The sequence below is a fragment of the Melanotaenia boesemani genome, chromosome 20, assembly GCF_017639745.1.
Source record: "Melanotaenia boesemani isolate fMelBoe1 chromosome 20, fMelBoe1.pri, whole genome shotgun sequence".
Classification (NCBI taxonomy): domain Eukaryota; kingdom Metazoa; phylum Chordata; class Actinopteri; order Atheriniformes; family Melanotaeniidae; genus Melanotaenia; species Melanotaenia boesemani.
The window spans coordinates 16752820-16769136 of NC_055701.1; the positions used below are offsets into that span (position 1 = coordinate 16752820).

Here is a 16317-nt window from a genome sequence, read left to right on the forward strand (position 1 = left end):
AAAGGGGTTCCTATTTAAAGATATTGCTTAAGCACAATAAAATTTTCATGCTGTGGCTGCAAAATTGGCACATTTTCATGGTGAGAGATGTGTTTGTTGCTGCTGTTGTTGATGTGAAATTAAATGCACCCACTATCCTGCAATGACAATTTGGTTTTATAGACTGAATTTGTGGCCCAAAAATTCACCAAAAATCAGCCGATCAAGACAGGGTAACTGGTGTGAATTAACTGGAGAATATTTCTCAGATTATAACTTCTCTCGAACACTATACACATGTATAGTATACAGGTATATACATCATACTTATATCTGCAAATAACTCAAGTGTGCACATCTGTTTATTTCTGTAAATTTTTTATACCTAAGATCTTTTATTTATTCATTTATCTTCTATACTGCTCTCTTTGCACTGACATTGGGGATGGCTTAATCTCATTGTATATGTGTATAATGACAATAAAAGGCATTCTATTCTATTCATTCTATTCTTCACTCCCCGTTATATCCAGAATAGAATTTACAACTTTTCTACTCACATATAAAGCTCCTAATGACCAAACTCTGTACCTTAAAGGGGGTAAATTTCCATATTTTCCCAACAGAGCTCTTTGCTCTCAGACTACTTCTGGTTCCAAGAGTTTCATAAAGTAGAATGGGGAGGAGAGCCTTCAGTTATCAGAACCCTCTCTTTTAGAACCTTGAAACTCAGTTTGAGTTCAGTTAGCAAACACACTCTCTACCCTTTAATATTAGATTAAAAACTTTCCTTTTAGATGAAGCATATAGTTGGGACTGGCTGGAGTTACCTTTAGTCATCCATTTTGTTATGATTTTTGTTATGATATTGCTGCTGCTGCTGGGGGATGTCCCATGATTCACTGAGCACCTCTCTGCACCCTTGTCTCTTTACTCTCTATGCATGACAATCATTCCCATTAACTTGAGTTTCGCTGTTCTTTCTCAGCAGATATCCTTGCCTGAGACTTATGGTGCTTGTTGACCCCTCTTTCTTGTCCTCTCAACCCACACCTGGTCGAGGCAGATGGCCGCGCCTCCTGAGTCTGGCGGAGGTTTATTTCCTTGAAAAGGGTGTTTTCCTCTCCTTTCCTCACCACCTTGTACATGCTCACGATGGAAATTTGAACGAAAGAGAAGATTTTATGCAATCTAGTGGTTTCTTTGGCTACCCAACTTTCATGAATTGGTTTTATATTAATGCATATGAATTGGGCTAATGTGGATTATAACAGATTTGGTTTAATGGGGTTACAATGAATTAGATTTAAACGGGATTGCCCTGTATCTTTAAAAGAGCCTGAAGATAATCTATGTTGTTAATGGATGCTATTAAAATTAAGCTGAATTTATTTAAAATTGGCAAAAACTTACCAGAATATATTTTAGTGATTCATATTCTAAATACCCTACTCACTTTTTCCAGATCAGGGTTATTGCATCCAGCAGAGAACAAACATGGTGGGTGTGTGTGATGTCACACTGAAGGTTTGGTGACCATCATGTCACTTGTTCTGCCAAACATTGGTTTAGTAGAGACCTAGAAATGCAGGATTTCTCATAAAAACATACTGATTCATTATAATTCTTTATAATTGTTTTGAATAACCTTGTTCCATTGTTTTTCTCTTTGCTATGCAATACTTCAATAAAAGGCATTTTAAAAGGTTTATTAGTGGACTTGTGTGTGTTAACAACACAACGTTTAACACTGGAGTTTATGATTACAACACAACAAAGACTAATCAATATGATGTTTGGAGAACACTGTGAAGTGTTGTATTGTACAATGTGGCCCATCAGATTTATTTTCTTGTAATTATAACCAAACCTCTGCTAAGTGTTAAGTAGGGTACTTTAAAAGAAAATTTTTACTTGCACTGAAATAAACTGTTGTGAGTGCAGGTGCAAGAGCCAGTATGCTGTGTAGCACAATGTACAGATGACCTGCACAGGCAGCTAATCAGGCATAAGTAAAAACAGCAGGGAACATTTTGCCAGGAGTGTGTGTGGTTAACTTCAACTGAAAGTTATTCAGTTTCATGTTAATGTTGCAGGATGTCAGCATAGTATGTACACACCCTTTACAGCAAGCTTTGTTTTTAATCAGGTGTCACCGAAGATATAACTTTACAATAATAGTGTTAGAGAGGCTGTTATATTTGCTACATGTGTTCATGATCTTCATAACAAATCAATGCATTACTTCAATATTTCAACTGCAAGGGTTAAATTACTCCTTGTTATAATGTTGTGTTATAATACTGTTTTATATTGAACTTTAAGGGGTTTTAATGCTTAAATATTTAATATTGTCATTTTACAGGGCTGCTACATACATGAACACTTTGGCTTATTTTATATTTGGTTTGTTAATAAAAAATGAAAACATATCAGGAAATGCCTCATACAATAATCCCCATTTATTTTTTCAGTGGATGGCATTTATTAGAGTCACACACCTTTTAAGTTTTGTGTGACTTTCACAACCTGACGAACTGTTAAACCCAACAAACCCCTGGCTGCTCTCCCTTCTGCCTAATGGCCTAGTCTAATGGCTGTTTGTCTTGTGTCATGGTAATTGGGGAGCAACTGACTCTGCAGCAAAGTCTCCGTCATCCTCTTCCCACTGAGATTCTTCTACTGGCCCCCTCTGGGTCCTCTGCTTTGTACGTACCAGTTTCTGTCCTAATGATATCATAATTGATGTTTCCTGATACAGTGGACAATGGTTGCCAAGTATGAGGGTAGCTCTGCAAATGAGTTGGATATCAAACCAGGGGCACCACATGATGATGAAAATGGAGAAGCTTAAAAACTAAAAATATCTTCATCAAAGCATTGTGTATTGCTGTATCTTTTTATTTATTTAATTTTTTATATTTTTGCTGTTGTTTCTCCCTTGTTTCTGAGTTAACCTGCTAGAAAACCGGGCTATCCACAATACACCATTAGTGGCAGGAAAAGCAAATGGATCTTTAATGTGAAAGCTATGTGTCCTCGCCTAGGATGTAAGAAAAATGAGTCATTACCTTGACCCACAAAAATTACTGTACCTCAGCATTATAGACCAAGGTATACATATTTACATATGTTCCAATTTGAAATTTTTATGTTTAAATCAAAATTATATATATATAAAATTATATATGTATATATATATATATATAAATGTGTGTGTGTGTGTGTGTGTGTGTGTGTGTGTGTGTGTGTGTGTGTGTGTGTGTGTGTGTGTTCTTTAAAATATATCTTGTGCATCATAATTAAAGACCTGATTTTTCAATTCACAAAGAACTCTTTTGGTTACGCACTCACAGGCGTGAGATACTGCAGCTCCGTTTGAACAGTCATTTCTCAGTCCTGCTGAATTCATGCTGACGCTCCAGTTTGCTAGGTTTGCTTTCTGAAAACTCCATTCTCCTTCTTTTTAATCCTCTAAGGGGAGCGGGAAGAAGGAGGGAGAAAGAAGGAGAGGTTAGCATTGAATGCTGACAGGGACATAACTTGACTTCCCTGCATACCTTGTTTACAGTCGCGCTTTCTGCTGCAATACCCTCCTCTCTCAATGGAGCCATAAAAAACAAATAGGAGCTTTTAGAGAAATTGCCTGTACACTGAAGATTAATAACAGTTGCACAAGTTCACCCAAGAAAGTCTCCAGAGGCAAGAATGATATTGGAAGATTAAAAGTGCCATATAGCTAAATTGGAATGAGTCAGTGCTGAGGCTGCTCCCAGACCAGCTTATTTAGAGTCAAGGCCTTGGTCTACCTGCCAGATAAAGAGCATCATCAAGTATTTTCCTCTGCTTGAGGGTCCATTGCTTGAGTATAATGATGAGCTGAGGTTGTTATTGATCCTCTTTGCCTAAGAAGGAGGTAACCTAAAAGTGTTGACAGAACCATGAAAAATACAGGATGAGCTAACCTGAGGTGAGGTTAGCTCATCTTATTACTGCTGTAGCCTATTAGCTAAAAAGAAGTAAAGAGAATCTCTGTTTGACCCTCTGCTGTTACTGGGCAAGAGTAAAACTAAGCAAATCTTTTGGGTATACAGTATAAAACATTGTATATACATTAAATCATTGTTACAATGGAAATACGTGACATTTTAAAATCTTTAAAATTATTATTCTAATTATCATTTTATTTTAGCTAGAAATCTCCAAGCCAGCAGCACTTACACCATCTAGACATTTTGAGTTACACATAGATAGATGGACAGACGGACGGACGGACAGACAGACAGACAACAATGAAAACATTACATTAGCATTGTGCTAAGAGTCAGTGAGATGAAAAAAGTTTATACACCCAGTGTTTTCAGAGAGGAGATGAGAAGATGATGAGTCTGCAAAGTTCAGAGCTGCAACAGCCTGGCCTGAGGAACAGTCTTGTGATGCATTGCAAAAAGGTATTGTTTGTATCCTTGTAGCAGGTCTGTTGGAGAAGGATCTTTTCTGCTGGTCCAGGATGATGTGGAGGGTGGAGAGTGTAAAGGGTTATCAGAGATATATCAGAGATAACAGCTTGTTCAGAGTTCAGTTTGCAGCTGACAATAGAGTCAGCCTTCCTGACCCTGAACCTGATGCTGCTGCCCCTGCGGACCACAGCAAAACAGTACACTAAAATGACAGATTCAACATGTGCAGCATCTTGATGCACATGTTGAAAAATCTAAGCTTCTTCTTTGCTTGCCTGCACTTTACACAAAGCAATAAAAAGAGATATTTAATATACTATCATTATCAGCTTTCCTTCCTTCCTTCCTTCCTTCCTTTCTTTCTTTCTTTCTTTTTTCTTTCTTTCTTTCTTTCTTTCTTTCTTTCTTTCTTTCTTTCTTTCTTTCTTTCTGATTGGTGTGTCACCTCAAATTAAGACAAAATAAATCTAGGATTAAAAAAGGCTAAAAATAAATAAACTGTTAGTACCTAAATAAAATAATTAACTGAAAACAAAACAAAACAAAACAAAAACATAATGAAAGCATAACTATAAAAGTTTTTGCTGAGATTAAATTGACAAACTACAGTTTCCTTTTTTTTTTTAATCTGTATGGAACTTTTAAAACGACTTTTCAAGATCAGTGGAAATTGTCTCCATAGCAACCAGATCAGAGCGTCCCAGCAGTTGCATAGCAGCCACCACTGAAAACAACAAACGTTAAGTTTTAGAAATCCAAAATTCGATTGTTAGCCGAGCAATATTGCTCTTGTTTTGTCAGCATTTGTATAAACGATAAAAGCTGCTGAAATGTCGAAGAAGACAACTGAACTAAAAGCTGAAGGCTTTACCGTTAAGTCCTGTATGAGGAACGCAGTGGTGAGTGAAGTTATTTAGCTAACGTTAGCTTTACTGTTTAACTGCTATACTGTTTACAAAAGAAAAGTACACTGTGACACTGTGAAACTGAGTGGCACCGTGTGTGGTCCATGCTGTTAGGACTCCCGCATGCCTTCACTATCGTGATATCTGTCACCACTATGTTATATACTGGTTGAATTGAAACGGGTCAGAAAAAAAAAAAAAAAAAGACGAACAGGTCTGTCTTTCTTGCTCTCATACCACTTTGACATATCTTTACCTCTTTCTTCCTCGGTGTAAATATTTTGGTTAGACAATGTTAAAAAGCATAGAAGCTTGACAATTTGTATAATAACTTATATAGGCGGCTGTTTTTTGTTATAGTATTTTGTTTTTATAAGCTAACATCTGACTGCAGGACAGTAGTATGCAGCACGATTTGAGTTTTTTGTTTTTTCCCCTATCTACTAAAGATTTTATATTTCATATAAAAGCCTCTTGTCTTATTTATTTATTTATGCTTAACAAAAATTAGGCATCTTGAATTTTTTTTTGCTGAGAACCTTGAACCTGGTGTAGTGTTGAAGAGGTTAACTAATTTCCAAAGACAATTCCCTCTCCTCTCATTTACTGCAAATGAAGATGGATCATGAACGTGTAATAGCTTGTACAGCAGTACACATTACTCTTTATTGACTTTCATGGACTTTAGTGATTGGTCACAACAAGCCTCTTCTGTCTAGCCAAAAAATAGCTTATAAAAAAAAAACAAAAAACAAAAACAACAGCAAACAAACAAAAAAACAAAACAAACAAACAAACAAACAAAAAACATTAACTGGACTCTGTCTTTGTCTTTACATTAATGACAGAAAAAAGGGTGTATTGTATTGTAACTGCAGAATTTTGGGTTGACCTTATTTTGACTTGCATTGCGCCTTTTTATCCATAATTTATTATTTTTTTCTTTTTGGGACACCTGACAGCAGGACTATGATGGTTAATTTGAAGTTTTATACTAGTTTAAGGCAGGTTAGGTTTTGGCATTAGATTTTTTTTTTTTTTTTTTTTTTTTTTTTAAATTTGAGGACAAATGTTTTTTGTGCTTTAGTTTATGAAGATGGATCAAACTTTATATAAGTGACATATAAGACTTCCTGCTTATAGCCTTTTTCGTTTTACACATTTCTCCTTTCAACACAGACAGAAGTGTGATGTGTTGCTTAAATGTGTCTTAAATTGACATAACATTGTCATGCTCCCTCTTGCCCAATCAGATTAATAATAGATGAACCAGTTAACAGAAAAAAATCTGATGATACTTGCTTGCAGATATAAAGTGGTAAATAGAAAGAATGGAATAATTTAGTGCTCAGGCTGCAGTGAAGACCTTGGTCTACTAACCAGACAAATGGCATGAAGTATTTACCTCTGACTGAAAACCAGCTACAGTTGTACAATGAAAAACTGTGAGTATGATTGATCCCCAGTAGTGAAAACTTGCTGACCTGAGGGAGGTCATCCTGTGCATGATTAGGCATCCTTTTTATTGTTTGTGGCCCATTTTTTGCAGTCTGTTACATGTTTTGAGACTGAACTTTTATGCTTTGTTTTGCTTTGTTTGAACAGGACACAGAATCATATAATATGAGGAACACAGTAACATATTTTGTTTTTAACTATTTTTTACAAAGAGGAAGTAGTGCTGGAGCAACAAAGCATTTTAGATAATCATGTGGCTTAGATTTTCTTTAAATCAAGAGACTGAGATATTCTTCTGCTCTTACTTGCCTTGTTTTTCAGATGATCGTCCTTAGCCATTTTTTTCCTGACAATGCCAAGCTCTTCAGTTGATTTAATGGATCACTTTGCATTTTGAAACCAAGCTTACAGCAGACATGGGACCCTGTCATTGTCCTGTGCACTTGCTTCAGTACCTTGATGTAAAAGATTCAAATAGGTCTTCCTCACATGGCAATATGTTTTTTTTTCTTTATACACAGCCACTTTTAGCTACACTGTGTGACACTCACAGTGTAGTTAAAATAATTGGGCCCCATGTGATGAATGGAAGCTGAAGAGCTGCCTAGCTCTGATGACGACATTAAATACTTGGGATTGAAATTGCAGCATCTTTTTTAAATTTTTTTTTTTAGCAGGGACTGCCTTGAGATGCAAAAGAGGCAGTCAGAGCTATCATTGACTTCCTTATCCTTTTTTGAAGGTCATAAACAAATCTCCTGTCAAGAGCTTTCATGACGCTCCTGCAAAGCCCTTTAATATTCACCATCTCCCCGGAGGATCTGCCGTGTCTGGAGCATGAATGATACTAGCAAACTGCCATACAACTGACTAAATCCTCAACAAAAACATCATATTTTTCAGAGACTTGCTTGTGTCTGTTACCTTTTGTTTTTTGTTTTTATTTCATTTTCTTTTTGTTGTTTTTTTCTGCCCCTCCTTTGTGATCACTGACACGTTGCTCTGAAGAGGTGGCAGCTTTGTGTAGAGCTGAGATTTGTAGGTAACAACAAGGCCATTTTAAATCTTGAAAGGGTGCAGGGACTTGAAGCATAGTCTCATTATGTTTTAAAGTATTTGTGGTTATAGAAATTGAATCAATAGCACAGACCCCTGAAACTCTTATCCCCTTTTCCCTGTGATTTATCATTAAGAATTAAGAGAAAAAAGATGCACTTCACATTCTGGTGGGAGGTCATCACCTTGTGCTACAGAGAGGGGAACAGAGCTTTTATTTTCTGTGTCAGAACCTTATACCTGCAAGGGACAAACAGAAAAGAAAAAAAATAACATAAAAGTTTGTGAGGAGTGAGCAACCACATGCACAGTGTAATGACATGAATGAACAAGAAAACATATCACGTACTTTTTGTAGTTATTGAAAATAAGCGTGAAAGAATTGTTGTGGCACAATCACATGGATCTATTTTTTATGATTCCATTTATTAGATATCTAACTTATCCCCAAAATAATTAAAATACTTGATATTCCAATGTTGTCTTCAGTGAACCATTCTTCTTGATTTTCAGTATTGCTGACAATAATCTAATTAACATTTTTCATCCAGATATTCTCACTTTTCATAACATTGAAATATACCATGCATAATATAGTAGCACTTGGCTGAGTACCTCATTAAATGCAATTGTCATTAGTTAGACTATGTGAAAAAGCCCATACAACCCATAATTTTGAAGGTATAACAATTAGACTACTAATAATATGACAGAATCTTTGACAGTTCTCCAGTTAGTATGGGCTTAGAGTAGATAATATAGTATAATTATAATACAGTATAATTGTTTTTATACCCCAAGGTAATTATAGTACACAAAAAAGTATTTAGGATGTTAATCAAACTTTAACTTGAATACCATTCGTTCCATTGTACAAAAACTTTGGGTTTATATATATATATATATATATATATAACATTTTCATGAACCACATATTGCTAAAGATGTGCAGTATGTGACTCAGATCATCATGACAGCCAGTAGTAAATTTTGCAGTGTATTATTTGTTGGACATGTGCCAGGACACATCCTGTAATTTTTTCTCTTTTAATGTACAGTTTTAACTATGTAAATTTTAACACTGACCACTTCTAAGGAAATTGTCATGGTCCTCTGTGATCCTGCAGTGGAGGAATTTAACAATGCTGCTTTACTATTTGCTCTTGTGATACTATATGTTTTCAAGGTTCTTGGTTGGTAAGTTGTCACAAGTGTGGGGAACTTGTCCCAGTTCCTTTTTGGATTTTGTCTTTCCCATTTGCTTCTGTTTCTTCATGTAACCGTGACGTGACTGTGTGAGAGCTGTCGGTGTTTGTGCTGTAACATTTGTTGCTGGACTTCTTGTGTTACATGTTGGAGATAGTTCTTAATAAATTTGGACTGATTATGTGCATCAGTGATTATTACAGATACATCCTACATGCCTTACAATTTTTAAAACAATTGTACAACAGAAAACATGGATAAGTTAGGGATGCCATGCTTACGAGCCATCTCTAATGAGCTGCGCTGACCTGCTGATATAATACACAATCCTGTATGAAAAGTGACATTTTGAGGGATTTTTATGATTATTTAATCATGGCATTTAATACTGTGATTACTTGTGAAAACAAGTAATCATGACACCCCTAGGATATAAACCCTGTATTGTTAACCCAATAGACCACTTCAATACAAAACTACACCTGCTCCTCACCTCAAACTGTGTGTGGCATGGGACAAAACATTGCTGAGATGATAGACTTTGCAACCATAACACCAAATTTACCGTTTTTTTTTTTTTTGTTTGTTTTTTTTCTTTTGCCTCTGGGATGAAAATTGAGCTGGCAAACAGTGTCTCTGAGCCCAAAACACCAACCCCCTCTCCCACAATCCGCCAAACTCCTTTTCTCCAGCCCAGCCATCATCCCTGGCTTGCCACTAACCTCAGGGGACAGATGCTCCATGCTTGTAAATGTGACCCTCATATCTTATTCTTTTCTTCCTCTGGAGCATCATCATAACGTATCTGAGCAGATGTCACAGCCCTTTCTTCTGTCTTTACCTCCAACAATATGTCTTTCACTGCAGAACTTTTTTTTGACCAGCCAAAAAATGCAAAGGGCTGCTAAACAATGACTTTACATGCACTGCGAAACCTAAACCAAGTATATTGAATAGACATGACAACATAAGAAGTAGTAATACAGCTTAGATGCATTTTGATTTAATTGTGTCGTATCAAATTATTTTGCTTTCATGGATATGCTTGAAGTGTGCTCAGTTAGGGCTGTGTCAGTGATGTGTTGACTTTTATCCCAGCTAATTGTCTTTGATGCTGTAACCCCTGACTGCCATCTTAATAAATGAATCCATCTGAACAAATTAAACAGGTGACAGTTCAGAATTGATTCTTGATTAAGGTTTAAATGAGTCTAGTATTTCAGTGCAACCTGATTAAAATGTAATCTCAGTTTAAACAGCAATATAAACCTTGTTAAAATGGTATCTTTAATTTGATTTTGTTTAGTATTAATCCAGGTGTAAAAGTTTATCAACTAGCCATATGTATATTAGTTAAAGCTTGATTTAAAATGATGAAATCCTTTCTTGTAGCCACTAAAAAAAAACAAAAAAAAAACAAAACACATGATGGAATAATCACAACAAACAGAAAATTAATGCAGTAAGAAAAAATCTGAGGAAAAACAAATACAATAATAATAAAAAAAATATGATGATAGTCACTTGGATGGCTGGCAGGCAGTTGTTGACCTGAACTGGATTCTTGAAAGCTTTTATGGGGATGAGTCAGCCTATTTATTATCTTTACTGGCCATCAAAATCAAACCTCCCCATCACTCCAAACATATTTACCTGACACAGGGACTCATAAATTAACATAAAGTAGCCTTGAAGCTGGCTGGAGTGTTTCGTGTCCGTGTTGCTTCTTACCTATTCCAATTCTAAGTCCAGGCAAATTGAACAAGTTTGTACTGATGGCTGCCATGCTGTTATGGTTTGAGGCTGGGGTAGGGATTTCCCAGACACCTCTGAAGGCATCTTACCTCTGACTCTGATTGCTTTACCCTGATTGCTAATGCAATGCTTCTGTACGTTTCTAGCCCTTCTCAGCTGCACGTTGACTGGTTTCCTACATTCCTGGAGTTTTTTTGTACCTGCCTTATTCAGTCTGGTAACTTTTTCTCTATTTTTGTGTCTTTCGGATTTTGAACTTTGGATTGTTTAATGGATTGGATTTAGATTCTGGATCAAGCTTATTTCCCCTTCTGATGAATAGAAGGAAATACTGGACCTCTTGAAGTCCTCTGCCTGAATCTAAATAACCCTCTAGTTCTTCTTACAGTACTCCTGTTCTGCAGTTGCTCGCAGCTTCCCCGAGGAGATTCCAGATCAGGATTGCATCACTTCTGCTTTCACATCGTTTATATACATGAGACATTGCCCTACGGTCGTTTAGTTCTCAAACTTTGTTCTCTTACGTCCACAGACGAGTCTACTGCCAAGGACCAGATATAACTGTCAGACATCTTACTGTGCACAAAATCTTATTCATCCAATCTTGAGGTCTCTGATCTTTTGTGGGTCCATCTGCTGAAGCGTGACACCATGCTCCATGGATGTGCTTTTCTAAACCAGTGGCGTCTGTATACACGTCAATTTTTTCTTTTTTTTTTCTTTCTTTCTTTATTTGCCTTTCTGCTCCTGTACACATCACTGCCAGAAGCTTGCAGTCCATCCCAGTAAGCAGTTGGATTACTTGAGGAAGAATTGAGTCATGGTGAAACAGGTTAAATTGGCAATGGGCTCTTAAGGCCTGCTAGCATTTCCATTACTATTGATCAACCACAGAGCCTCAAGGCCTTGGCTGGATAAAGCGCTGGCTCACTTTGAAACCTTCCAGATTTTCCCATAAGTCATAACTTTACTAACTTGTCTGTTACATGGAAAAACTTTTTTGGGGGTGGGGGGATTGGGGGGGGGGACGGGGGGGGACGACACCAAACAAGATTGACCCAAATAAAATCCTGTTTTAAACACTAAAAAGGGTTTTTTTTTTTTTTTTTTAATATATATCCATGAACTGTTGGTAGTTCATCTTAAAGAAGCTTAGGCTGTTTTTAGAGTGTGGTTTTGTTACTTTACTTTGATCTAAATTCAAAACATAGTATTTAGATCAAAGTGAAACTCCACAATTTGAGCTTTAAATCAGTTTGATAGAACACACTCTCGGCAGCGTGATTCTTTCAAAAGGTGTCAAGAAGTCGGTCGAAACTTTGATATTTGATGTGAATAAATGCAATATGTGTGCCTTTTCCATGGCTGAAACTTCCGTTAGATATCGAACATCCCATCATGACCTTACAGGAAGTGTTTGGCTGAATGTGTATGTTTGCTTTCTTTAGAGCTCAGTTGACAATTACGCTGGCCTCAGTGTTTATGTTCTCCTTCAAGCCCTTGTAGCTGGCATTCTAATTAGATGGCTTTTAATAGAGAATGTTTATTGCTCCTTGCAGGGCCTCTATTTTCTGCTCTCGAGTTAATTAGCCTGGTGTCGTGTGATAACCAGTGCAGAGGACATCTAAACCTATGTCTTTTCTTTGAGCAGAGTATCCTGCTTGTATCAAAAACAGGAATGTAGAGCTTTAGCTGTATTATGCGCTTGTTACCTGCTGTGACACAAAGTGTGGTGGCTTTTTTTTCTTGTATGTGTTAGAGCAAAAATCAATAATATGTATATATTTCATCATTCTTTAAAACACAACCATAAATGTATCTGCATGTACAATTATTTTAATTTCTCAACACGATTGTCCTTTAAAGATGCACTACGGAACTTTTGGAGATATTCTCGGTGACGCGCCCCCCACTGATGGCTTATTCGGCATCTGTCTTGCATCCTACCTATACGGTGAGCTCTCTCAAGACAGTGAAGGACAGTTTTGTCTTTACTTTTGTCTCATTGCTTCTTCTGTCTCTTTCTTGCTTTCTTGTCTTCTCTTCTTTTGATAATGTCTTTTATATTTCTTTGCTGAATCAACCACAATGCATGCTCAAAATGGCCAGTGTGTTACTTGATTGCTAGCATGTGATGTGTAGTGTAATCCTGGGACAAAGACCTAGCAGGAAGAAAGAAACAGGCACATCTAAGAAAATCATGTTCTGGAACGTTATTGACCAATAACGTCTCAGCTTGGTTTTAAACAGATACAAAGGATTCCAGGGGAGGAGAGGACACTTTGGCTGCATCTAATCAGTGGTTGAAATATGGGAGCTTGACTTGGTCACAAATCTTTCATTGGTGTAATTAACGATGCTGTGAACTTAAAGGTGACATATTATTCCTAATCTGAAACAATTCTCTAATATCTCAATTCTCTGAAATCTCAGCGCCCTGCTTTGGTCAAAGGAGGAGCTTCTTTCTCACCCTGCTGAAGCAGCTCCTTTCACACTAGGTAGAGCTGCCTCTGGCACTGCTGTCCATTGAAATGATGCATCAATGCGGCGTCTACTTACTGCATTAGTCAACAGAGGCAGAGATCTATCAATGATTAAAATCATCATAACTTTCTGAATTTTCATACAATTTTTATTCAGTTTGGTTTATTAGAAAAGTCACACATATTTATAATACAACAGATTATTATTTTTATTATTTTATATCATACACATGTCTCCATTTTATTGGAGACAGGAACAGAACCTTCAGGAGCTGAAGTTAGACCCTGAGCAAGAAGCTGGTCCTGAAGAAGTCAACAGTAACATTGGTGAGACGTTTGTCTGGCATTTACTGATGTGTCTGTGTTTGATTCGATTGTAGCTTAGCCTATATGCTACGTTTGTTTATGTTATTGGCTATCAAACACTCTTCTTTTTGTACATTTTAAACAATAAACGGTTGCATCATGAAGCTAATCACCCTTTTAAACCTAATAACAGTAAAGCTCAACATGTTTTATTGAGTCACCTTGTTTAGCAGGTAGCTGCCAGTTAGTTATAGCTGCAGTGACCATAACTTTTTCATCATCACTAATGGACCTGAGACGTAACACCAGCTGTGAGAGTTTATAATGAGAAGCACTGTGGAAGTTAAACGCTATGCAAATGTGATGTAAACATACCTGATATTGGATAATAGCAAGGATTCCAAACTCAGGTCCTCAAGGCCCAGTGTCCTGCAGATTTTCCATGTTTCCCTGCTTCAACACACCCCAATCAAATTAATGGCTCCATAGCAGACTTGTTTAGAGCTTGTCAGACATCCATTTAATTTAAATCAGGTGTGCTGCAGCAGGGAAACATGTAATACCTGCAGGATAATAAGCCTCAATGACCAGAGTTTAGGATCACTGGGTTACAGGCTGACCAGACCTCCTCTTTTACCCTCCATGAGTTTTTTTTTTTTTTTTTTTAGCTCTAAGAGATGACTACATGAGGATGCATGTGTAGCAATTATTGCAGTTTAAATCAGTTGGCATTTATAAAAGTGATAACTTAAATGTAAAATCTACTTCTTGAGTCATGGCAAAATATGCCAATAACGCACACGCATGCTATCACTTTTCATTTTACAGGTGCATTCGTGGTCTAAAGATGTATATAGAACCTGAGAATGTCTGACAGATCCCACAGGTAGGATGGATTATTGATGAATGTAGTAATAATCATGACATTAATTTTTTCTCAAAGTTCCCTGTCACTTACCAGTTTCTATGTGAAAAGGTTGCACAAACCAAGGAGGCAATGAACCAGGTCTGAACCTGAAACTGATCTTGTCTGGATCAAGTAAGAGGTAGCCTGGGCCAAAACCTAAAGGAGATCTGGTCTGGCTCCAGTAGAAGCAGGTGGACAGGGTCTGAACCTGAAGCTGATCTGGTCTGGATCCAATAGGAGGAGATGGACTGCGTCTCAACCTGAACCTGAAGCTGAAGCTGATCTGGCCTCGATCCAGTGTGTTTAAATGTTTATTCCTTACCTTACAGAATGTATTTACCATCTACAGATCAGATTCTGGGCCTTTACATATGAGAGGAATAGAGCATCACTCTCTATATGTACATGTTATATCATTTATCACTTTGGTACAAATATTGTTAACAGAATATATTACAATTTTCCAAATTGTTAATCTTGTTTAACAGTGAAAGAACTGACAGCTGAATACTATTGACACTTATTTTCAATGAACAAGAAAAGAAACAGAATTGTCATTTACTAGCAGGTACAGCAACACTGTCTAAATGAAATAAACTATTCCCTTGAATCTAACTTTAAATAGCTATCTTTTTTTCATTTAATACAGCAGATGGAAGGATAAAAGGAGATGATAGTAATAGAAATGTGGATCATCATTTACCAGTAAACAGTATGTGACTTAAGTTGTTCCAGGCCTACAGGGGCTCTGATAGCTGCTGCTGAAAGAATCAGAGTGGTTCTGTCCTCCGACATCCTGCTCTGTGGGCAGTTCCCTGATAGAGAAGGTGGATCCACCAGGTTTAGACAAGTCCTGGATTGTACCTGGACAAATAATCCCTTCCAGCTTGTCTGGTTGGTCACTGTGCTAACAGATTATCTGGGATCAAACTCTTTGGCAGCTCCTCCACATCTGGGTGTTGGATCATAGAAGATAAAATCAAGAAAAATCAGATCCAGGTCATCCCACAGAAAATAACATCATATACACACTACTCACACAAAGCTAGGGAGAATTTGCCTGTATGATGTCTGAATGAACCTAAAGTCCACTAGAACCTTTACAGGTGAATGATATTTTATTTTCTCTAAACTTTTGAAGAAACATGTGCAACAGCTCAATATCTTAGTTTTTATTGCACAACAGGCTGTTTTCAAACAAGATGATTCACCACAAAACACCAAAAGAAGTGTTTGACCCATGAATGGAGCACTAAATGTTCTGGTTCAATAACAGCTTGTATCTAAACAGTCCTCTTCATCATCCTCTTCACATTTAGAGATCTGACCCAGAGCACACCTAACGCATGACTAGTTATGTTATTGAAACAAAACATTTAGTGCTCCATTCATGGGTCAGACACTTCTTTTGTAATTAATTATCTTGTTAGAAAACAGCCTGGTGTAGAAAAAATACTTACAGATTAAATTCAGAAGTTTAAACAAGGTCAAATAAAGGTTACAGATGGCTTTAGGTTCTTTCTGACATCATCATCAAAATCAGAATATCCCTAACGTTGTGTGAGTAGCATTGAATATAAAACTATAACAGCTGTTACTTTTCCTTTCATAAAGTGTAAAGGCTGGTAAAACTTACTGAATGTTGGCTCCACTTTGCTTTCAGGCTACAACCAGGTAGTCTGAAAGGTACCCCACAATCCCTGTGTAATTTGAGCCCTGTTTTAATTTATACTGAATGATATGTGATTACGTTTGCCCATGGACACACTGACAATGGGATTTCGGAATTATTCACATTCATA

At 36.9% G+C, this 16317-nt stretch overlaps 1 protein-coding gene across 4 annotated transcripts in view; it reads left to right on the forward strand.

Moving 5' to 3' along the window:
• Positions 1-5148: 5148 nt before the first annotated feature.
• Positions 5149-16317, forward strand: part of pacrg (PARK2 co-regulated) — a 140277-nt gene continuing 129108 nt past the window's right edge. For all 4 annotated transcript variants that reach the window (XR_006008665.1, XR_006008666.1, XM_041971745.1 and 1 more), the window contains exon 1: positions 5149-5338. Coding sequence is in view for 2 of the 4 variants with exons in the window: in XM_041971745.1 (XP_041827679.1) it covers positions 5270-5338 (69 nt within the window). In the remaining 2 variants the exon portion in view is untranslated. The remainder of the gene's footprint in view (positions 5339-16317) is intronic.